Source organism: Bubalus kerabau, chromosome 9 (assembly GCF_029407905.1).
Source record: "Bubalus kerabau isolate K-KA32 ecotype Philippines breed swamp buffalo chromosome 9, PCC_UOA_SB_1v2, whole genome shotgun sequence".
NCBI classification, from domain to species: Eukaryota; Metazoa; Chordata; class Mammalia; order Artiodactyla; family Bovidae; genus Bubalus; species Bubalus kerabau.
Window position 1 is genome coordinate 75,846,729 of NC_073632.1, and position 24,235 is coordinate 75,870,963.

Below are 24,235 nucleotides of genomic sequence, written 5' to 3' on the forward strand. Positions count from 1 at the left end.
AAGAAGAGCGGGGAGAGCAGCAGGGCAGGCATGTGGAGGTGCTCTCCTTCGATTATGCAGGATAGCACACAGTGAGTACCAGTCACAAAGGGATACTAAGTCCCCCCCAGGCAGAGCAATACCACCTTCCTCCCTCCACCCCCAGCTGCAGAAGGCTGGGTCTCCATGGCACAGGGAACACAGTAACTCTAATCTTACATATGAACACATATTTTGGAGCATGTGGTTGAAATTGTTTTCCTAAGCAATTGAAGATGACAGTGCAGATGGTATTCATTTCTGTATTTTATTTCCTAGTGTCAGCAAGGGCTTCATGAGGAAGCATTTAACATGGAAGAGCTGAATATGGACAGTCATCGCTCAGTATCTGTGGAAGATTGGTTAAAGGACACCCCCACCCCATGAATACCAACACTGGAGATGCTCCGGTCCCTTATAAAGAATGGCAGAGCACAGTCAGCCCTCCCTATCCACAGGTGCAGAAGCCAGGGATATGGAGGGCATACTGCATTTATTAGAGAATAGAAGAAATGCAAGTAAAGATGGCTGGCCCCTGTTTACTTGAGGGTTGGAAGACATATTTCTAATGGGTGGTCATATTTCAATTAAAGGCAGAAAGCGTAAGTTAACACTATTTTAATTTACTTCTGCTGTTTCTCACTTATTGACTCCATCAGCCGATACAATCCACCAATTACCTTGAATTCAAAGCATGTGATTAAGACACTAGCAAGGATTCGCTGAAAAATGTTGCTTCTAGCACTGAGAAGCAACATCCTCTTCAAGACTGGCAGGAATCCCACAGAATATGGTTTGCTGAGGCTCAGTTCTCTGTCCCCTCCCGCTTTTGGCTTCCTCTTAACTCCCTCAGGGAGGGCTCTTTAATTGGGAAGGAAATGCCAATAATACTGGATTTCCTTATTATTCATTTTTTTACTGCTGTAAAAAAGCAGTCTAGTCCTTCCAAATAACGAATGGGTGGCATGCAAGTGTGTAACTGCCTCACAGCAGCAACAGATCTGTCTGGAGCAATCCTGTGACCCCAAAACTCCCATAAAATGGACTAGATTTGATCTACAATCGACCATACAAACAGAGTAGCAATCTGCAACTATGCAGGATTTCTTAGAAGAATGAAATGTTTACAAAAAGCCAAAAAACCTCTATATGACAGAAAGATACCTTAAATATGTCTTCTTATTCCCAAATTTTTAAAAAAGATTTTTGTTACCCTTTATTATAGTGTAAATACAATCTCATGTATTTACTGGGATTACTTAACATCAGAATTATAGATGTAAAACCAAATGTAGTAGGATGTATAGTGGTTAAAAGCACATATTTAGAGTCTGACAAATTTGGGTTTACTATCTATGGGACCATTGAGCAAGTTACTTAAAGTCTATGAGCCTCGGCGGTAGAACAGAAATGATGAAACCTCACTCATAGGACAAGCTCTAAGGATGAAATGAAATAAGGCATGGAAAGTAGTCAGCACAGTACGTGTTCAGTGGTGGTGGCTAGTGCTATAATAATTGCTATTATCGTCATTACAATCCTCATTTAAGATCTCTTCTATTTGCTCTTACTTCATCCACCCAACTGGATCTTCTAGACTAGAGCTATGCTAACTGTCATCTGAGAACAGTTCAATGTGTCAACCAACTTTGACCCTAAGAACACCATTAAGTTCAGCTGACCTTTTTTTCTCTTGGTAGCATGACTGTTTCTTGCTGGGAGCAGATATTAATTTTCATTTTGGGCAAGCTCTTTAGGTCCTCATGGGCACTCCATAAACAACCTACCAAATGGCTATCCTGAGTAGCACTGTTCTAGGCCATTCAGGTCCCTGACTGGTACCATGCTATCTTAGATAGCCATCAGCCCCAGAGTCTCCACCAGACTCCAATAGCTTCCACTAATAAATTCATCATCGTGGCAAATATCTATTCCAATCCTCTACATGCTAGGCACTAGACACAGAGGGGAAGTTATTTTATGTTCAGGGTTCCTGTTTTATAATTCAGCTGCAATTAGGTTCCTTGCATTCCACTTCCATTCATCCCCACGTGAGTCTTAAAAAAAAAGCAAATTTTCCTACAAGAGTCAATGTGGAAAAAAGAACCTCCTGCCTCTGACTGCTAAGTAACAACTAGCAGTCACATTGTCCAGGAGGTTGGGGCACTCCCAAAGCTCCAAGGACACCGAGTGCAGGGACTGTCAGAGAATTTTAACTTGTTTCATTTTCTGCCCCATCAGAAGGTAACTTCTAGAAGGACAGGGATCGAATCCCTCTTGATCATGGCCAGCATGGAGCTTCAGTGCCTTACACACGAAAAGTGAAAGTCGCTCTGCTGCTGCTGCTAAGTCGCTTCAGTCGTGTCCGACTCTGTGCGACCCCACAGACGGCAGCCCACCAGGCTCCCCCGTCCCTGGGATTCTCCAGGCAAGAACACTGCAGTGGGTTGCCATTTCCTTCTCCAATGCATGAAAGAGAAAAGTGAAAGTGAAGTCGCTCAATCATCTCCGACCCTTAGCAACCCCATGGACTACAGCCCACCAGGCTCCTCCGTCCATGGGATTTTCCAGGCAAGAGTACTGGAGTGGGGTGCCATTGCCTTCTCCTCTCAGTCGTGTCCAACTCTGTGCGACCTCCACTGACTATATAGTTCATGGAATTCTCCGGGCCAGAATACTGGAGTGGGTAGCCTTTCCCTTCTCCAGGAGATCTTCCCAACCCAGGGATCAAACCCAGGTCTCCAGCATTGAAGGCAGATTCTTTACCAGCTGAGTCACCAGGGAAGCCCAAGAATACTGGAGTGGGTATCCTATCCTTTCTCCAGAGGATCTTCTCGACCCAGGAATTGAACTAGGGTCTCCTGCATTGAAGGAGGATTCTTTACCAAGTAAGCTATGGTGGCCTTACATATACATGCCCATTAAGTTTTTAATGATATGAATTTAACTGGACGAGTTCAACTGAGTCTAAGCCATTATTCCTCTATGTTACTGAAAAAGAAAACCTACCTCCTTTTCTTTTGACCCTGTCTGTTGAGCAAATATGTCTCTGACGTCAGGAACCTGGTACTGTTTGTTTTTTTTCCTCAAGGTCTGGGAGACAGTCTCTACTCGTTTCTGAACAGCTGCCGCCTGCGTCCGGGTCAGTGTTGATAAAAACACCATGCTCTCTTGGGGATCTCCAGCAGTCTCTCCAAAGAGATTAGACAAACCGGCCTCCTTAAGCCACTCTTCTTCCAATTCTCCTTCTGAGACAGTAGAGAAAAAATGGTATTTAAATCACAAAATATGAGAACTTCCACATTTTTAAAAACTGTTTTAAAAACTCTTACTAAAACTCTTGTACCATAACCCAACCACAGTGCTAAGAATCATTATCTGAAACTTGGAGCACTGCCATAAACTCCAGCCATAAAGATATCAAATTTTAGATCCATTTCATATATACTCAATTAAAATTTTTAAATGACTTCACATGTGATTAACCTCTATAACTTCCCTGCAGATTAACTAGGGGAAGATAATACTGTTCCCTTTCCAGAGATGAGCAAGCAATGAAAAGATAACTTACTTCCAGCAAGTTACAGAAGGAAGTCAATGCTGGGGATGGCCATTAAAGCCCTATTTCTTGGCTTACATTCAGCACTATCCCAGAGTCCGACCCTAATTGATGGAAAGGCTTATTTTCTCTGCTCTCTGTAGCTGACAGTGTGGCAAAGAAGTAAAAAGCATCTGGACATCAGGAACTAATCAATTTCAAATTAATTTTTTAACCCCCCAGTCAGCATACCAGAGTCCTGTTTTTCTTTCTTTACAATTTTTTTTTTAAAAAGCAAACTGTTTTCAGAAAAAAACCAAGTAGATTATAGGAAACTAATTAAACAACTGAATCAATTCAAAACACTGTAAGGGAGTAAATAGTAAAGCAAATATTGTGTAAGATCTGTTGACAATTCAAGACTTTCCCGATGGTCTACGCTCCTACTGCAGAGGGTGAGGGTTCAGTTCCTGGTCAGGGAACTAAGATCCCACTTGCTGTGAGGCATGGCCAAAAAAAATTTATTGATGATTGTAGAAAAACTGAATGACAACTAGAACAGATTTACTCCAAGCTCCACATTTATAGTGGACATCAGAAAACCAAGGACTTGGGACACAAAAGATCTGTCCATACTCCATTCCTGCACCTTGATGGCCATGTCACTTTGGTCAAGTCACTTAGCCTCAAGCTGACTCTGTTTTCTCATCTGTAAACTAAAGCACAGCTGCCCTGGTTGCCTCATAACCAAATGTGAGCATGTTGCATGCAAAGAACTTTGCAGAGCTCCATTATAGCCGGCAGCACAAGACGGGGCACTGACCACTGTGCTTGTCTATAGCTTCTCTACTATCTAGACTCCATGAGGGCAGAAATAAAGTATCAATAACCTTGACTTCAAGAAACATAAGGCATGGATTCATTTTGATATTTGGCAAAACTAATACAATTATGTAAAGTTTAAAAATAAAATAAAATTAAAAAAACAAACAAACAAAAAAAGAAACATAAGGCAGTGCAGGGCATTCTGCCTGCCAGGCAACAAAAACTGTTCACTGAAATAAAAACTCACCGTGATTATTAAAGATATTAAAGTAGAATTCAGTGTAAATGGTCAGAAAAAGCTGATACTGCCATAAGGGAAGTAAACAAGATTACAATATAGAGCAGCTTGTTCCAGTAAAAAGTAGAGGTAAAATTCAAACTATTTAAAGTCAAAGAAAAGGCATGGGTGTGTAGAAACACTCCCAATTCTTGATAATCACATCATGAGCAACATTTCATGAATCCACTTTAGCCTTGAAGAGTTATGACATAGCTGACACATGGCTATGTATCAGGCTTGAGTGCTTCTTTGCGCAGAATGCTTTCTCCTTACTCAGCAGGCCACCGGTATGCTGCTGCCATCTTGAAACATTGATCAGAAAGGTTGAAAGATACTATTATTCCAAATAAGCTCAACTGGATTGGTAAAGTGAGAAAGAATGAGAGTAAAATGAAAGAGAACCCAAATAAAAGGATGAGCTGGCTATCATTTTCTTTTACAAATCAATGTTAAATTAAGGAAAATCTCCAACTTTCCTCTTTCAAGTGTTCAGTTCAGATCAGCCGCTCAGTCGTGTCCGACTCTTTGTGACCCCATGAATCGCAGCACGCCAGGCCTCCCTGTCCATCACCAACTCCTGGAGTTCACTCAAACTAATGTCCATCAAGTCGGTGACGCCATCCAGTCATCTCAACCTCTGTCGCCCCCTTCTCCTCCTGCCCCCAATCCTTCCCAGATTCAGAGTCTTTTCCAATGAGTCAACTCTTCACATGAGGTGGCGAAGGTACTGGAGTTTCAGCTTTAGCATCATTCCTTCCAATGAACACCCAGGACTGATCTCCTTTAGAATGGACTGGTTGGATCTCCTTGCAGTCCAAGGGACTCTCAAGAGTCTTCTCCAATACCACAGTTCAAAAGCATCAATTCTTTGGCGCTCAGCTTTCTTCACAGTCCAACTCTCACATCCATACATGACTACTGGAAAAACCATAGCCTTGACTAGACAGACCTTTGTTGGCAAAGTAATGTCTCTGCTTTTGAATATGCTGTCTAGGTTGGTCATAACTTTCCTTCCAAGGAGTAAGCGTCTTTTAATTTCATGTCTGCAATCACCATCTGCAGTGATTTTGGAGCCCAGAAAAATAAAGTCTGACACTGTTTCCCCATCTATTTCCCATGAAGTGATGGGACCAGATGCCATGATCTTCGAATATTGAGCTTTAAGCCAACTTTTTCACTCTCCTCTTTCACTTTCATCAAGAGGTTCCTCTTCACTTTCTGCCATAAGGGTGGTGTCATCTGCATATCTGAAGTATTAATGGTTGCTTTTTTTCCCCAAGCAATGTTATAGCAAAGGAGAAAAACCTATGCAGATTTTAGTACTAAACAACTTGATGCTAAGTCATTTAGCATCATTAAGAAGTCTTCTGTTGAAAAACAGGTCACTGCTAGCTGTGGGTCCCAAGGTACTGACCGTGGCTCTTTTTTGGAATCGGTATCAGCCTGTACACCAAAGATATACTTACAAACTTATGGTCAGCACAAGGCATGGAAAGCAAGCTAATATAATAGATACCAGAGTTAGACATGAGAAACCTAGTGTCTACTTGAATTTAATGTTGATTTTTTTTTTAAAAAGCATGAAATTTAAGAGGAGGGAAAAAAGTAAAATTTTCCATGCTTCTTCCAGAATATCAAGTACAATAATGGGGACTGTGGGAAACGCAGATAGAGATGACAGCAATTATGAACCAAATATGAGAAGTAAATAGGGAGGCTAAAAATGCTAATACCGTCTTCCACTTTCACTGTCAAAACCTCCACCCTAAGCTCAGCTGGTACTGTTGCCAATCTAGAAGACAACAGTTTGAAAGATAAGATAACCAAGACTAGGATAGGTCTGCAATCCACCACCAAGGACTGATTTATGTGAATCTTTTTCCTTCTAGAAAAAAGTTATTTGTCTAGTAACAAGATAATTATCCTCAATCATTTGAAAAGCTGTCATGCAAACAACAGAGCAGATTTGTTCTGCTCTTCCAGAAAGTAGATTGACAATAAGTGAGTCAAAGGTAGTGTGGAACAGATTGTAAATCAATAAAATAAAGAACATCAAAACAGCTCAAGCTGAACAATGGAAAAACACCAACATCATCAGCATCTCTACTCACTTGAGGCCAAACAACCATGGGGCTAGGATACCACAGATGGAATTTAAAGAGAGGTTAGATGATTTCAAAGATCAAGTCCAGCCCTAAGAGTCTATGATACAGCTTAGCCAATAAGAGTCTAGCCATATCCAAAACTCAGTGACTTTACTTATATCATTTATATTTGGCGGCTGCATCTATAATCTGCCACAATTAAGTCATTTTTAAGTTGAAAGGCAACTACCATTTTTTTTTCTGGTTTTCCTCATTTTAATTTCTTTCTTCCTATGTATTCATTTCCCATCAATACATGCAAAATAAACTAAGAAAAAGTTTTATTAATTTCATCATTACCATCAGGCTCTTTGACAACCACCACCTCTTGATCATCTTGTCTGTTTTCATGAGATTTCTTGATATTTTCTAGTTCAGTCCAATAAGCTTCCATAGATAGTTCATCCAAAGAATCCTGGGAACCTGATCGATCAAATGGAGGTCTTTCTGTAACTTTGGTGACTTCCTGGTTCATAGTATACTGGCCATATCTTCTACTGTAAAGTCAAAAGAAAACATGGTTCATTTTAGTGTATAAGGAAGTAGTATTATTTCTACAATATCATAATACTAAGCTGGAGAACTTGGAAACTCAAGTTCTCCTTAACAAAACCAAAGAGATGTTTGCTTTGAAACTGTTTGCCTTGAGAGGCTACTGATTATAACATGTTTGTAAAATGAAAAGTTTTATCCTCTACAGAAAACTTTGGCAATGAACAAACAGCTATGTGATAAATATTTTTACATTTCCATTTCACTTAAATTATTTTAAAGCTCCTTTAAACCTGAAAATTTGTTCTTAGAAAGCAACTGATTAAAGGTTAATAAACTTGGGATTGAATTTTACACAGTATTTCATATTTATCATTGATAATTATAAATTAAACTCAGTCAACCCTTACACAGCAAATATCTGCAAACAATGAATGAGGTACCGCTTGAATTTTCCTTTTATTTTTTGGAACCAAAACATAAATAGAAGGATAATATATTAAGTTTACTGTTACACCTTATTTTAGAAAGCAACATTTAATCTTTACACTTATAAATGTACCTATTACTTACATATATTTTAAAAAATGGTAAAATGCATTTATTGGCAATTCTGAATAAGTTGAGAATTACCTCTTAAACCATTCAGCTTATAATTTATGATAAAAGGATACGTGAATAGGGTGGGTTTTTTAATAACTTCAACTATATTTTTTCTTTATAAATCATATCCTACCTACTACGAAAATTGAATTAAAAGGCCTAATAATAAAAACCCATATAGAAGAGAAATACTGAATTGTTTCATGATTGTTTATATTGAGATAGAAGAGGAAAAGCCTTATTACTTGAAGGAGGAAATTTTTCAGCTATGTTTTTCCCCTTTATATTCAATAATTTTTTAGAAATATAATTTGAGTAGAGATAATAATTGGTGAATGAGTATTTTGTTATTTTAATTTCAAATCGCTTTTTTAATCTCCCAAGAGGACATTAGGAAGTGATACACTCTTGCTAGACTGGTTTACTTACTGCACATAGAGAAAATAAAAAGAAATGCAATAAAACAAAATTCTTTAATTGTCTGTGAACATTTTCACATTGAAACTGGCCTCTCCCATAATTATTTAAAATAGTAGGATTTAATATGGCATAAGGAAGAAGGTCACTAAACTCTGGTGGAATCTACCCAGTAGTTTAATTCCAACTGACTTCTCAGAAAAAGTCAAAGAATTACCTATTGCTGCAAATAAACGCAATATAACTGACTTAACTGTAATATGCTAATTGGCCAGTTTTATCCCTGTAAAAACGGTTCTCTCTGTCTTGATTACACATTTTATTAATGCAACAATTCCTATCATCTCGCTCCAGTAGCAGTCCTGGGGTGGTGATGGGGGGGTCAGTGTTAGATGAGGGCCAACAGGAGGACGTCTAGACGTGTTTGTGTGAATCTCTTTCCTCTAGTCTTGGGCACTGTTTGCCTCCCCATCCCTTAATTCAGAGACAGTTTCTCCCTCCCTGCCCCGGCTCCTGTTTACATCCTTATATCCCACTCTGGTCCCTTCTCTCACCCAGTGGCCATGATACCATCGATGTCCTCCATTTAGGGTTTACATTCTGATTCTTAAATTAAAATGCAAATGAAAATGCTCTCTTTCTCTTAGAAATGAAAAGTAAACTATACTTTTTATTTCTGTGATCACCAGCTCAACTGATCTTTGGTTCATAATCCTTAATCCGGCTTTATCAGGACTAGCTCAAACTAATTTTATAGAGCATCTGCCAAATTCACTTTTGATTTCATGTCAGATATATGGATACCCTTCCTTGCTTTTGTTTTACCTCTCATTTTAAGATTGTCTACTATATTCCTATTTTCTATAACCTTAGCCCCACGATGAGAACTGCGGAATGTGTGAAGTATAATGACTAATGCCAAATAATGTGTTTTATCTGCTCACAGGAAAGAGGTGCCGTTGAATGAAAAGTACATTAAGCCTTTCGCTCCTGAAGGAATGTGTTTATTCTGGCAAGAATTTTCCAGTAAATTTCCATTAAGATAGCATGTGCAGAAAAATGCAAGGGCATTGAGCAATAGCACTGTTACGTAAATAAACCTTCTATATCAAGGCCTGCTTTCAAAACATGCATAAAGCAAAAATCTAATCATTTAGTGCTGATGAACCTACTCAATATTTTGACTCTATTAAGATTCAAAAGCTGAAAAGGTTTGTTATAATAACCTGAAGATACTGAGTCATGGAAAGGGAAGATTTTATTTTATTTTTTTTTGGATCACTGGCAAATTTTGCAAGAAAACAATTTCTTTTTTAAATATTAGGGGATGGAATATAGGAAGGAGGCAACCATCCAGTGAAAGTCCCCTTCTTAATTAGATGCTGAATATTTCACATTTTTTCTAAAAATGTGACTGAACATTCTTTATTTACAGTTTACATCAATAAACATGTCATGTCACTGGTTTTCTTCTTAGATTATTCTCACTTTTGTAGTTCAGACAGGCCACAGCTAAAAGCCTGTCCCTTCTTAAAACTGTCCTGGTAACAGGCCAGTTAACTGGTTTCCTCTCTTCTGTTTTTAGGAGTATGCTTTTATGACACCATGTTCATTCTGCAAATTGAACTCAAACACATAAAAGCAACATCTGCTAGACATAATGAAGTATGGAGCAGAGATATTCTGTATTTCCCAAAGATCCCAGCCAACACATGGTGCTCAAATCAGAGAAACACACAATTTGCCCCACCACAGGCAACTACCAATTACCTCCACCTGACTCACTGCCAATGCTAATTCTCTTTGCATTCTTCCTCACCCCCACCCAGAATCCCCTATGCTAAATATCCCATGAACACTTTTCCCCAACTCCCCCACTTCTCACCTTTTTACAACTAGAACTACAGAACTAGACACTCCTCTAAAAGAAGCTGCTTCTTAGTCTGCTGGACAAGGCATTACATCACAGTATTATCACTTGGGCTCTTTTTCCCTGGGCACTAACATACCAGCAAATACTCAACTTTACAGGCCCCCTCTGTCCCCTGGGCCTTCATGGTGTGTTATCTTCTTGCAGCATGTCCTCATGCTGTGTTGATAAAAATTGGGGATCTGTTTCCTTGTATTTTCCCCAGGTGTATTTTCTCCCATTTTTCTGTAATTTCTTTTTTTTTTTCCTACTCGGTGAGTGAATTTCAAATATACTGACATCATTCAGGGTATTAGTGATACCTGTTATTTATTTTTTCGTAGAAATCTTAAACTGATCTGACAGAAGTTGTCCTCCAGAAGGAGGCAGACTCTACCACGCACTTTGCTGTGGTCCGCTAGAAGAACATGCATGATTCATCCTGGTACCACTGCAGTCAGTGAACTGACAGGGAAACATACAGGACTGGGAGTCCTAAGCACCAAATGATTCTAGCTTTACTTAACTTTCTTTCATGATCCCTGGAGGAAATCACTCCTCTGATTCTAACTTGCTGCTATCTATAAAATGGCAAGAATGCCAATAGCCTTGACGATTTTGTTGTAAGTCATCCAATAAGAGCTTCCCTGGTGGCTCAGCAGTAAAGAATCCGCCTGCCAATGCAGGCAATGTGGGTTCGCTTCCTGGATGGGAAAGATCCCCTGGAGAAGGAAATGGCAACCCACTCCAGCCTTCTTGCCTGGAAAATCCCATGGACAGAGGAGCCTGGCAGGCTACAGTCCACGGGGTCACAAATGCGTTGGATATGACCTAGCAACTAAACAAAACAACATCAAATAATTCCTACTGAGGAACGACCTTAGAGGTAACCAAGGAGAAGGCACTCAAGTTAGTATCATTGCTAACATTTGTGTAACTGCTAACTACAGATAACTGCCTCTCCCACAGTTTAATAAAGTCACCTTTGCCCTCTTCTAAGGTTCAGAGAAATTGCTTATCCTCTAAGGACGGTCATTCTTTAACCTCTGGTCTCAGGACTCTTTTACACACTTCCTAATTTTCAAGGGCTTCCAAAGAGTTTTTGAGATAGATTATATTCATTGATATGTACACTATTAGATCTTAAAACTTAAAAAAACTTTAAATATTAATTCATTTAATAAGAAATAATCTTATATTTAAGATGTTATTTAAGAAAACATCATAAATAACATTGGGGAGAGGTGGGGAAAAGCCCTATATTTTTTCTAAAAAAAATAGATAAGTAGCACTGTTTTACATTTTTGAAACTGTTTTAATGTTTCGTTTAATAGAAGACATATGGATTCTCCCATCTCCCTCTGCATCTACTCTTTTGCGATATTCTAAGTCATGTAGTTTCTGGGAAACACCACTGTATTCTCAGGAGAGCATCAGAATGAACAAGGCCAGTTAACAGCTTGGGTTATTATGAAAACAGTTCTGATCTCCTAGACCCTTTGAAGGGTCTCAAGAGCCTCGGGTTCCATGGCCACACTTTGAAAACCGCTGCTCCAGGATTTCTCAAAAACACCTAATGGATCTGAGAAAGCACTTTTCAATTCTGTGGGCAATGTTCCAGAAAGCCTTACTGAAAGAAATAGACATGCTTTCCTAGTGACTCCTGACCTACTTCTTTGTTTATTTTAGTTTAGTTTTACGGCCTTTCATCAAAACTGGGACTTACTCCAATGATATATCCATATTTAATTCATACTACAATGACAAAAAATACAAGCATATTTAAAAACCCCTGCCTCACCAATGTCTTCCATCATCCACTTTTATCCATCATGCACAATGGGTAGAAATTCTAAGCTTCCCCTTTTGGCCAGTGTATTTGAAATATGGGTATTTTCTTTAATGCTCCTTCGCCATCTGTACCTCTTCCTATAATCATCTCAAGGCATTTATTTAGAACTAGGACACTTCTTTGCACTCATATTTAACTACATGATCCAATCTCTACTTTGTGCACTCCACCCCATCAACAGTCATACTGCTAAACTTCACATCCAGTCTGTCTCTCAATCCTGCTCCTTCTAGAAGCATTTTTACGGCTCAAAGTCTGCTTTCTTGAAGTCCTTTGATGCTAGGATTTGGTTTTCTATTCTTACAAGATCCTTTCTAAAAGAAGTATACTCTCTTGCATGCTTCTTATTCTCCTTTCACTTCCAACACAGGAAAAGAAGGGACTGGGTTGAGAGATATGAGGATAAGGCTATTTTTGTTTTGTTTTTGTTCTGTTTTTAAGGTGCCAAAAAAAAAGTTCTTATTGAGATCACGACTTATCAACCATAATGACCAAGTATATTTTAGATAAAGCCATATTTATTGAAGTGTAAGCTTTAGAATGTTATTGGACCTTAGAGATTTAAACCTATCCCATGATTTTCTAGATGAGGAAATGAGTTGCCAGGGCTAAATCTTCTTCAAAATCTCAGCAAAGTGATGGTGGAACCAAAATTGGTGTCCTCATTTCTTCTGCAGTCATTATACCAAATAGACTGGAAAGGGTAGAATTTACTTTTTTTCACATCCAACGTTCCAGTCTTTGTGAGTTTTGCACATAGCAAAACCAAAAGTGATCTTGTTGACACAGCCTATAATTAATGTTTTTGAATGACCACTATACTTATCTAGAGAAAAATACATTTAACAATCAAATCATACCTCTTTAAAATGCATGAGAAACCTTTTCCAATGCATTTTCTAAAATGTGATTTATGCCATGCTAGGACACGACTTCAAATATATATATATATTTTTTAAAACTTTGTTTCAAAGATGTTTAAAATGTTTTAAACATTCACTCTGGATCTACATTACCTCTAGGCTGGGGGGGGGGGGGCGGGGAAAGTGCTTCTGATGTGTAGATTTTTCTCTTTCATTTTATCAGTGATTTTAAAGTAATCACTGCCATCTGAGATAGTAAAGCTATTAATACTCCATAATGGCCTTGTCCATTAGACTACATTGAATTTGAGTGACTAGGAAGAACTGCAGCCTATGAATGACCCATGTCATTTCTTTTTCCCTGTGAACTGAATGCCTACTATTGTTAGTTGAAAGCAGTAATTATTAGAAGTGGCTCTGACACCAGGAAGAAAGAACACTGACAATGCCTTAAGGCAGGAAGAAGTTGATTCGGAAGCAATCCCTCTCTGGCCTTTCTTTCCCTACTCCCAGGCAGCCTTCAGAGCGCAGCAGAAAAGTTCCTTACATCTTCTTCCCAACCCAACTGCTACAGTTTTAGAAACACACTAATTTTCACAATCCAAGTAAGCTTACTTGTATCCTTTGTACATTTTAACCCTTTCATTTGGGGGAGTGGGGGCGGGGGGAAGCAGTAGTAGTTGTGTTAATCCTAGTGTTAATCACTCAGTTGAGTCCAACTCTTTGCGACACCATGGACTGTAGGACCCACTCTGTCCATGGGGTTCTCCAGGCAAGAATACTGGAGTGGGTTGCCATTCCCTTCTCCAGGGGATCTTCCTGACCCAGGGATTGAATCCTGGTCTTTTGCATTGCAGGCAGATTTTTAACCATCAGGCAAGCCCATGGGGTGGAGGGGTGGAGATAAAATTTACTCATTATTTCTTTCAGCTTTTTCTTTAAAAATAAAAATCACTTAATATCTGCATAGCACACTGCTATAGTCATCACAGAGTGTCCACCCAACTTTGACACACAGCAAAACAATGAACAAATGAACTGATGACGCACCATTTACCCAACACTGCCCAAGTCAAGCTGGGAAGAGAAGCACATTAGTAAGGTTGCTGCGAGAAAGCTTTGAAAACTTGGCTTTATCACTTTTACAAAAACACTGTGGTAGAACCAACCCATATGTGAATATCACTAACAGAATAAAGGCTATAGGTGGCAGCCACAACCACCAGGTCTAGTAGAAAGGAAGGAGGAAAGGTACAACACAGAAAGGCATGTGGAAGCATCATGAGGCAACCAGAGTAAGCTGGAAAAACTCCCTTCCCTTTTAAGTAGAGGCACAGGTTATGTAAAAGGGAAATCATGGGATAACACCAACCACCAGGCAGAGGACTTTCCTATTTTCGAGGGCTTCTTCTCAGTAGATGTGAGATACTCTTTGTTCTGAGCTCCCCCAATCTCTCTCAAGAGGCAGTTTTTCCTTCCTCAACTGGAGACACGACTCAAAAAGTAGCCAAATGGGAGCCAAGGATCTTAAAATCAAAGTCATTTTCCAAGACGAGGCTAGAGAGATCTGAAGTGGGACTTTAACGTGAAATGTCAAGATCTTGGAAGACTGGTTCAAAGCACATGGGACTGAGTTTGCATATGCACTCCCCTCAATCTCAATTCTCCATCACCAGGATGTGTCTCTACCGGACACTGGGATGCACCTGACACAGCTCGAATCCAGAACTCTGGCCTTTCCTTGTTCTGGTTAGTTGTGAAACATCTGGAGGTGCAACACCAGCAGCCACTCAGCATTTGGTGGCCCTCCAGTTGGATCTGTTTTCCAGCTGTCATATCTTGGCACCTTTCTCCATGGGGGTTGGAATAAAGAAAGACATTTCCTTGCTCCTTCAGTCTCCCCCCATCCCTGACCACAACTCAGACTGTGTTACCCACACTTGTATTTCTACCACTACACTGTGTGTTCCTTGGGGCAAGTATCTACAAAGGTCTTTCTGGGTTGTTTTTTTTTTTTTTTTTTTTTTGCTGCTGTTGTTTTTTCATCTGGGTGTCCCTGGGTTTAGCCATCCACTTACCATAGCAGATGCTTGGGAATTGTTTGATTATTAATTACTGAATTATCGTTGTCTCTGAAACAACATCCTCCTTTTAATTTCTAAGGTGTTTCTTATTTAATTGCACAAAACCACAAAGGAATAAAACAGGTACATGAAAAGTAGACAATAAAAAATCTAGTCATCAGGAAACCCTAAAAGGTAATTAATAGGTGATTGTTCTATGCCTCTATAACTCTTAAGTGCTTAATTTGAAATTAGGCTTCTTTATATGAAACATATAAAACAAATATTTTCCTATCAGACTGTACCTAATATTAAGTCACAAACAAGCACTGGCATACTGTTTTTTAAGCACACATTCCCTGGTTCCATCCTGTCAACTTAATTGCTAAAACAAATAAAATATTTGTTGAATGCCTGCAGTGTTTTGGGCACCTTATCAGAGATGTCTGTTCAACCAGCCTACTCAAGTCTGAGTTGTCAGAGAGATTAGAAATGATACTGACGCTAGGCAAAGGTGGCGTTTTCCAGTTCCTCACTGAACCAGCAGCCCAGACAGCTCTCAGAAAGGGCCTCTGGTTCATGACCTCTGCTTCAGCATCGTCCCTAACACGCTCCAGGCGCTGCTGCGGTTCCCCTTTCCTGCCTCAGAATTTCACTTCCTCTCTAATTGCCACTATGCGCTCACCTCCCCTTCAACCTCTGCCCAAATAACCATTTCTGCAAATTCAGATCAATAATTTAGGTTACCTCCACAGCCCATCCTGGGGATCCCCCCCCAGCACCGTTGGCCACAGTCCTCCTAGATTTGCCTGAAGCCCACTCACACAGGACCCTAGGCTCCATAGGCTACTCTTTCCTGAGCCGGAGTCTGGTTTTCTCACAACTGTCTAATGCCTGATTCTTTTCTCACAAAAGTTATGAGGCTTCAAAGGCGGCTATCGGCACCCAAAACTGTCATCAAGCGTATACCTATTTTTTATTGCTCTTGAAAAATCAAATTTTTGCCTTTTGGGTTTCAAAGCTGTGCTTATTTCTTTCTGAGGAGTCTATCAAGTTCTCAACATGTTTTCAGAGGTAAAAGATCAAAAGTCTTCCCATCTTCTCTAATATGCTTGAACTCCTCATTCAAAACTCCCCTATCACGCCCTCCATTACCTTAGAATCTCAACATTACAGTTAACCATATGCCTTAAAACTACATTAATGCAAATGGATAAGTTTTCACCAATGTGCAACTCTCTTACATACAAAACTTAATATACTTCAAGATCTAGGATACAGGATAGATGTTTAACTATTGGCCAGCACACTCATTCTGGGTATTGACTGACTACAGACTGATAAATTACAATTTTCTGATTTCTCTTTCCAATTCATAAAGTAAGCTGCCATTGATTCATAAAGCCTACCATCATATGTTGTTGCTGTTTTACTCACCTAGTTATGTCTGACTTTTTTGTGACCCCATCGACTGTAACCCGCCAGGCTCTTCTGCCCATGGTATTTTCCAAGAATACTGGAGTGGGTTGCTATTTCCTTCTCCAGGGGGTCTTCCTGACCCTGGGATCAAACCTGCATCTCCTTCCCTGGCAGGTGGATTCTTTACCATCAGCCACCTGGGAAGCCCGCACCATCACATAGGTACTAACAAAATATTTGTTGATGTAACACAAAACTATGAACACTAATATTTTAGAATACTGTTGGACGATGGTTTCACTTACTTCTATGGGCCACTCTCTTGCCTTTCTATAAGACTTTATATACGTATTAACATCAATTTTCCTATGCCAGTGGACATAAGGCAAGATTTGATTAAAAAAAAAAAAAGACCCTTTTGATAATAATCGAAGCTAAATGCACAGGCATATACTGTGGAAAAGATGGGGGTACTATTATTAAACTCTTTTCAGTCCTTTGGGATTGTTTGTTACAATAAGGTTGGGAAATCATTTATCTCAGTGGGGTCACAGTGGCATAAAACCAAGCTTCCATCAGTCAGCATAAGGACTGCTATAGACAAACACTGAAAAAAATGTTCAAAGTGGAAGGATGTCTGTGTTTATGTTTCACAATAAAAAGGGAGAAGACACATATTTCTACATCATTTCAAAGTAATGCTGGTGAGTAGTAATAGCAGAACAATTTAAAACAGCATTAACTGTGTGGCAAATACCTGGGTAGGAAAAAGAAAGCTGCTTCACTTAGCCTGCAAAGTGTAATTTTATGGATAGCTCCAAATGACCTTCAAAGACTATAATGTTCCACCGGTAAGTTCTGAAGGCCAGGAAGTATTTTCATAAGCCAGGTACTAAAAGTCAGCTGTACCGAGGAGATGGAAGGGGGTGGTGAAGAAATAATTTCCAGCTCTTAAAATAATTTAGCCAAGCTTAGAAATAATTCATCTGTAACATTTTCCACTATATGTTTTCAGAAGTCAGTTACAGAGTAGACTATTTGAATATTACAGAATACTTTTTTTTCCTTTTTCAATGAGATTATCTGAGACCACTTTTTTCTTAGTATGCTTCAGAATCTGAGCTGATTCGACATAAGACAGATATGAACACAAGTAGCCTCAAAAAGACATGAAATATAAAATAAAACATGGAAACTAAAGGCAATTTCTAATAGTAAAATGCTGCCTGGGGGTGGGGGCTTGAAACCTAATTTTTGAAGGAAAAAACAGAACAAACCAAAAATCTCACAAAAACAAATCTTTTTAGTCAACGTCGCTGAGCTCTGTTTAGAGGACAGGAACAAGGTCCAAAAGACAGAGAGACCTAAGGTGACCCTGAGGAATGGGCAAGGGCTTTATGGGAAAAATTATGGGCACCAGTCCATTCTGAAGGAGATCAGCCCTGGGATTTCTTTGCAAGGAATGATGCTAAAGCTGAAACTCCAGTACTTTGGCCACCTCATGCGAAGAGTTGACTCATTGGAAAAGACTCTGATGCTGGGAGGGATTGGAGGAGAAGGGGACGACAGAGGATGAGATGGCTGGATGGTATCACTGACTCAATGGACGTAAGTCTGAGTGAACTCGGGGAGTTGGTGATGGACAGGGAGGCCTGGCATGCTGCGATTCATGGGGTCGCAAAGAGTCGGACACGACTGAGCGACTGAACTGAACTGAACTGAAGAAGGGAAAGAAAAACTACAAATAAGAAAACATAACTAGGACTTCCCTGGTGGTCCGGTGGTTAAGAATCCACGTACCAATGCAGAGGATGTGGATTCAACCCCCGATCAGGGAAATTCCACATGGCGCTGGGTAATGAAGGGCCCATGTACCACAACTACTGAGCCCACGCCCTAGAGCCTGGGTCTGCAACAAGAGAAACCACAGCATGAGAGGCCCATGCACCACAACTAGTGAGTAGCCCCTGCTCACGGCAACTAGGGAAAACCCACGCGCAGCAACAAAGACCCAGCACAGCCAAAAATAAATGAATAAATTAAAAAGAAAAAGAAAACCTAACTAATGCAATTCCCATATCATCCAGCACAGTTATGGGCACACAGAGCTCTGGTAAATCAAATTCTGGGAAGAAAGACTAAATCAAATCAAATTCTGCCACATCAAATTCTGGGAGGATTAAATCCTCCAAGCTGGATTTAAGTTTATGCACCTGTCCTGGTTGAATTCCTCTCCTGGTCCTCTTAGGAAGTCTGAGAGTCTCCAGCTCATCATCAGGCTTTTGCAAGCCTACTGTCAACCTGTTACTTACATGGGGCAGCAATATTCCCACTTCATCAAAAGTAATATGGCATCTGGTTCCAAAATGCCATTCCTTGTGGGACTTTGAAACAAGCTAAGAAATTCACAAGAGTTCCCCCCCTAGCTATGGCCAAGGCTGTTGGCATTCTATAAAAAGTGAAAGTGAAAGTGAAGTCTCTCAGTCACATCCGACTCTTTGTGACCCCATGGACTGTAGCCTACCACCCTCCTCTATCCATGGGATTTTCCAGGCAAGAGTACTGGAGTGGATTGCCATTTCCTTCTCCAGGGGACCTTCCCAACCCAGGTATTGAACCCAGGTCTCCTGCATTGTAGACAGATGCTTTACCGTCTGAGCCGCCAGGGAAGTCCTATTCTGTAAAAAGCTGGTGATAAATCAAGGTCCAGCTCAAGGACTCCAGTCTCCCACTGCCATTCCTCTTGCTCTCTACTGCTGACCCCACTACTCCATACATGGATTCTCCTTTCTGCCCAGTCCCTACAAAGAAACAATCCAGACTGAGTGATATCTCTTTCCCAAAGGTCATCTGCTGAGTTGCCCTCTCAAATGAACCCCATATTCTGCACAGGCCAAGGCTCCCAGGAATTCACGTCCTAGCCAGATGTGCCACCCATGCCCTTTCTTGCCAGGAAAGAGAGGTGGAAGAAAGAACTGTCATTTCCGGAAGCCAACATTGCTGAAGAGATTAGCAAGAGGGTGACTGACTAGAGAATGAGCCTCTTGAGACAGAACACAATCTGAATAAGTTCTACAAGGAAAAGATAAAAGGATGTCGTGCCCCTAAGGCAGAAGGTGGTATTTATGCAGGGCACCAAGGGCATGGTAGCCAGGGATCAAAGATAAACTTCCTTTACTATCTTGTCAGAGTAAGTTAGAAAGATCTAGGCCATCAGACACTGCACAGTAAACATCCAAGACTCAGAATTTTTCTAGTTCTTTTTCAACTTAGATGTTTGAGGGCCAACTATTAAGTGTCCTTACCTCATAAAGGACTTTAGTTATTTGCTGAAGACAGTTCTGTAAACTAAATACACAGCTCTTACTAGAAATACTTGTGAAACTCTAAGCATATGCCAACCAATCTAATACAGGAATGTAAATTTCTTAATCCAATAGCTTTGTGAATAGAAAATTTCACTGAAGAATGCCTACATTCAATCTTTGGTCTTCATTATGCTATTGAGTGCCTGCTAAGTTACTTTAGCTGGGTCCAACTCCATGCAACCTTGTGAATTGTAGCCTGCCATGCTCCTCTATCCATGGAATTTTCCAGGCAAGAATACTAGCATGGGTTGCCATTTCCTCCTCCAGGGGATCTTCCCCACCCAGGGATCAAACCCGAGTCTCTAATGTCTCCTATATTGGCAGGTGGGTTCTTTAACACTGTGCCACCAGAGAAGCCTACTTAATCTACATAATTAACTATATTTTCCATTCAGTAATGAAGTGGACACTGGAAAGAACAGTGGAATTGGAATTAGGTTAACACTTCAATGTTTTGGTGGAATGATGCTATAGCACTTGAGTTCTCACTTGATAGCAACAAATAACCAACTTGTGATTATTCACACATTCATTCAACAAATACTGGCTCCTCATTAGCTGCAAGGTACTATACAAGGTGAGGGTTTCCCAGGTGGTGCTAGTGGTAAAGAACCCACCTACCAATGTAGGAGACATAAGAGACATGGGCTCAATCCCTGGGTCAGGAAGATCCCCTGGAGGGGGATATGGCAACCCATTCCAGTATTCTTGCACAGAGAACCCCACGAGAACCCCTCCTCCACAGAGGAGCCTGGGGGTCTATAGTCCATAGGGTCACAAAGAGTTGGACACGACTGAAGCGATTTGGCATGCACATATACAAGTTGAAGTCCAAAGCAGTGCAGGCCTCACCTCTGATCCCTAAGAGTTTACATGATATTAGAATAGATAAAACACATAGGAAAATAATAGTCCAGGGAACACTGACTCCATGCAAATGAGCAGTGCAGACAGCAGGTGCTGCAGAGCTCAGTCCAGTTAGAGGCAGACACAGATGCAGGGGAGTATACAAAATGCTTGTATCCCAACAATAGGCAATAAGAAGGGAGATTCCAGGCTCTTGCTCTACCTCATTCTAATTTTATAAAGCTCTCCCCAGAGCCAACAGTGTCTTCCTGTTATTTGATTCAACTTTACTTCCCTCCAATTTAAGCCCATTTCCTCCAAGCAAATAAAGAATTAATCAGTGTCCTCTTTATATTAACCCCTTTGCTGGGAATAGTTTTAAGACAGTCTTTTACTATACCTTGAATTGTTCAATGCATAACGTTCATTTACCTTTTCCTCCTATATTTTAAAAAGCAATCTCTTAGATACCATATTCTTAGTGGTATCTGAATCATGATACAGATACCAGCATATAACCTTTGTACCTGCATATAACCTTTGGGCCTTTTCCCGACTGATTCTTGATCTGCAAGTAAACCTCCAAGGTGTTGCTGATTTTAGAAGCAAGTACCAAAAAAGGCCCAGTTGGGTGGTCCTTGGCACAGATACCAAAGTAAGAAATGTAGTCATAAATGTTTCTCCTTCCTAACTGAGGACATAAACACTGCTTTGAATTGCTTTCCATGGATGGTTCTGCTTTCCTTCTTAAAAAGCCCTTGCTAATGATTTGCATTAATATTATGCTAATAAAAGTAAGGGGATGCTAACTAATTCAGTCTCTTCAGTAGTAACTAAAGATCAGAAAAAGATGTAATTTGCATATCTTCATGAATTGGCATTTAAATACTTGTCGCCATTTCTGAAGAAAAATAATAATGTTGGGCCAGCCAGGCAGAAGTAATTCCTCCAGTAGAACCATCTCAAATCCAAGCATTTCAAGAGATGTTTGGCTTGAATCTTAGATGACATGGATGAGCATTCAAACACAGGGCAACCATCTGCATATAAATACATTTCAGTTCCTCTCTGCAGAAGGAACTCATTTACTGTTGAAGGCCATTCACTTCCACTTCTGAGTGCTTATTCCTCAAAAAGCTTCCAAGTGTTGTGGGAACAATGATTAAAAGAGGATCTTTCCATCTGTGCATTAGGCTGCAAGACAGCTCCTGCTGCAGAAATAGCTTTTGCATAATTCATTGTGCCATTTTCAACCCTAATCAGTGAATTGCAAGGAGCTATGGAGTGAGTACAGAGGGAAGAGAGACTGACATTTTACTGACTACCTCCTAAGCGGTCACCCCATCCTCACTTTGGGCTACTATTCTATGAGTCATGGTATAAATGTCCTCACTTTATCTCCAACAGCTTACTACCCCATCCTCCCATCTCAAGTGCTGTCATCATTGTTTGTCCATACTAATGTCCCAGGAAAGAGTAGTTTTAAGGCTATTATTACAGGAAAGTGTATGGGGAAAAAAAGATTCTACTGGAAGTCAGAAGAAATCAGCCTTTCTCCAGCCCTTACCGTTCACCGTATAAGCAAGCATGACATAAAATTCACCCTACAACAAGAATACCTCAATTCTATCCTTCAATTAACAAGAAATAAATTTTTTAAAAAAAGAAAAATAAAGAATACCTCAAGTCTTTTCTAAATCTAAAAATTATATAAGTCTAATCTGTTCACATTGATGTTTTCATGCATAAAGTCTGAACCAGTCACTTTGCCTTAGAGTTGCTCCCCCCACCCCACAACCCATCGACCCACACTGAGCAATTTGTGAGATCTCAATTCCCTGACCTGGGATTGAACCTAAGTGAAAGCACCAAATCCTAACCACTAGGTCACCAGGGAACTTCCAGAGTTGCATTTTTTAAGGAAGGAGAAAATAAGGTGATGGAAATGAACCTCTCTGTGTTCCCCACTTATTCCTCCCCCTCAACTACAGAAACTTTGATAAATAAGTTACCTGGCAATCTATTTAAGAATGTACTGGAAAAGGATCCTATGGCTATAGAAAATTAGAAAAACAAGTGCTTTAGACATCTCAAGGTAAAAAGAAAAAAGTCTTTTATATAATCCTTACGGTTTAAACACTGAATAATGAAGCAGAAGATTTTCATGATGGTAAGGAATGTATGTGATTTTAAACCAGCAAAATAGGTTAAAGATGTGGATTTTACAGCACAAATTTTATAGTAAACTTTCCAATTTTCTATTTCTTACTACTCCATATATCATGGTACATAAAGAAATAAACATTCTGAGTTTTTCTTGATAGCTGACATATAGTAAAGTTACTGAGATTTAGTTTGGTAGTTCATTAAGAATTGAAAGAATCATCTCAAAAGACACTACAAATGGGAAAACTGAATTCAGTGGTAGTATTTTCATATAAATGATTTTATTTTTTTAAATCAACAACTCATAATTGAAAACTTAACCCTAAACATTAAATACCTGACAGAATATTAAAAAGCACAATTAGAGGGAGGGAGTGGCAGGAAACCTGAGTTGTTCTGAATGTGACACTAAGTTGTTATTTTATAGTAGTGCTGTCTAATTGAAATAAAAGGCAAGCCACAGTAGTAATTTTTTAGTGGTCACATTAAAAAACAAAAAATAAATAGATAAAATTAATTTTGATGGTGTACTTTAGCCCAATATACCCAAAGTATTACTGCAATGTGTAATTAACATAAACATTGTTAATGAAATCTTTTGCTTTTATTTTTTCATTTTGAATCTTCAAAATCCTATAACTTATGCCTGTATCCCAGCACAGTTTGGACCAACCACATTTCAAGTGCTCAGTCACCACAGATAGCTGGTGGCTATTGTATAGACAGCACAGCTGCAGAAAGGATGAGGTGGTGGGCAGGTTTTCCTCATACACCCGAATATATACAAGTGAAATAATTTTCTTCTATTCCTAACATGCAAAATTTCATGTCTGTCTGACTACAGAATATTTGCTTTTTCAGTGACTCAGCAAACACTTAGGGAAAACCTACTTTATTCCACACTATGCTAAATGATGGGATGTAGGTGTATTTCAGACAAGGCAAGCCTAGAATTTGGTAAGCAACAAAGACCCATGCAATGAACTCCAAAACAATAGTGCAAGTGGTGACTGCCATGGGAGCAGAGATCAGAAGTCACAAGCTTTAAGGAAGAGACTTGGTCAAGGAGTTCAGAGAAGAGCGGTATGAGATAGAGTGTGCAGCCTGAGCAATATTCTGCTAGGTAGAACGTGATGAGAAAGGCATTCAAGGCAGTGGCCACCATAAAAGCAAAGACACACTGTGAGCTTGGGGAACTGTGACTGGATTGATATAGACAGACTATACTGGCTTCCAGGGAAGTGAAACCAGTTGGGAGGTGAGGGGATGGCGTTAGGCATTGGGGGGAAGAAAGGGCCACAGCCAAACTGTACTGAACCTTCACTATCATCCAGAAACACTTGGAATGTGACAGAGGAAGGTCTTTAAACAAGCAAATGTCAGTCCAAATTAATGCTTAAGAAACATACTTTTAAGAAAATAGTGAGACAGC

At 39.8% G+C, this 24,235-nt stretch overlaps 1 protein-coding gene across 7 annotated transcripts in view; it reads right to left on the minus strand.

Annotated features, from left to right (window-relative positions):
• ARHGAP18 (Rho GTPase activating protein 18) overlaps window positions 1–24,235 on the minus strand; it is a 206,328-nt gene that overhangs the window by 57,486 nt on the left and 124,607 nt on the right. For all 7 annotated transcript variants that reach the window (XM_055535602.1, XM_055535605.1, XM_055535606.1 and 4 more), the window contains 2 exons: window positions 7,106–7,302; window positions 3,028–3,266 (listed from right to left, as the gene is read on the minus strand). In XM_055535602.1, the coding sequence (XP_055391577.1) occupies window positions 3,028–3,266; window positions 7,106–7,302 (436 nt within the window). The remainder of the gene's footprint in view (window positions 1–3,027; window positions 3,267–7,105; window positions 7,303–24,235) is intronic.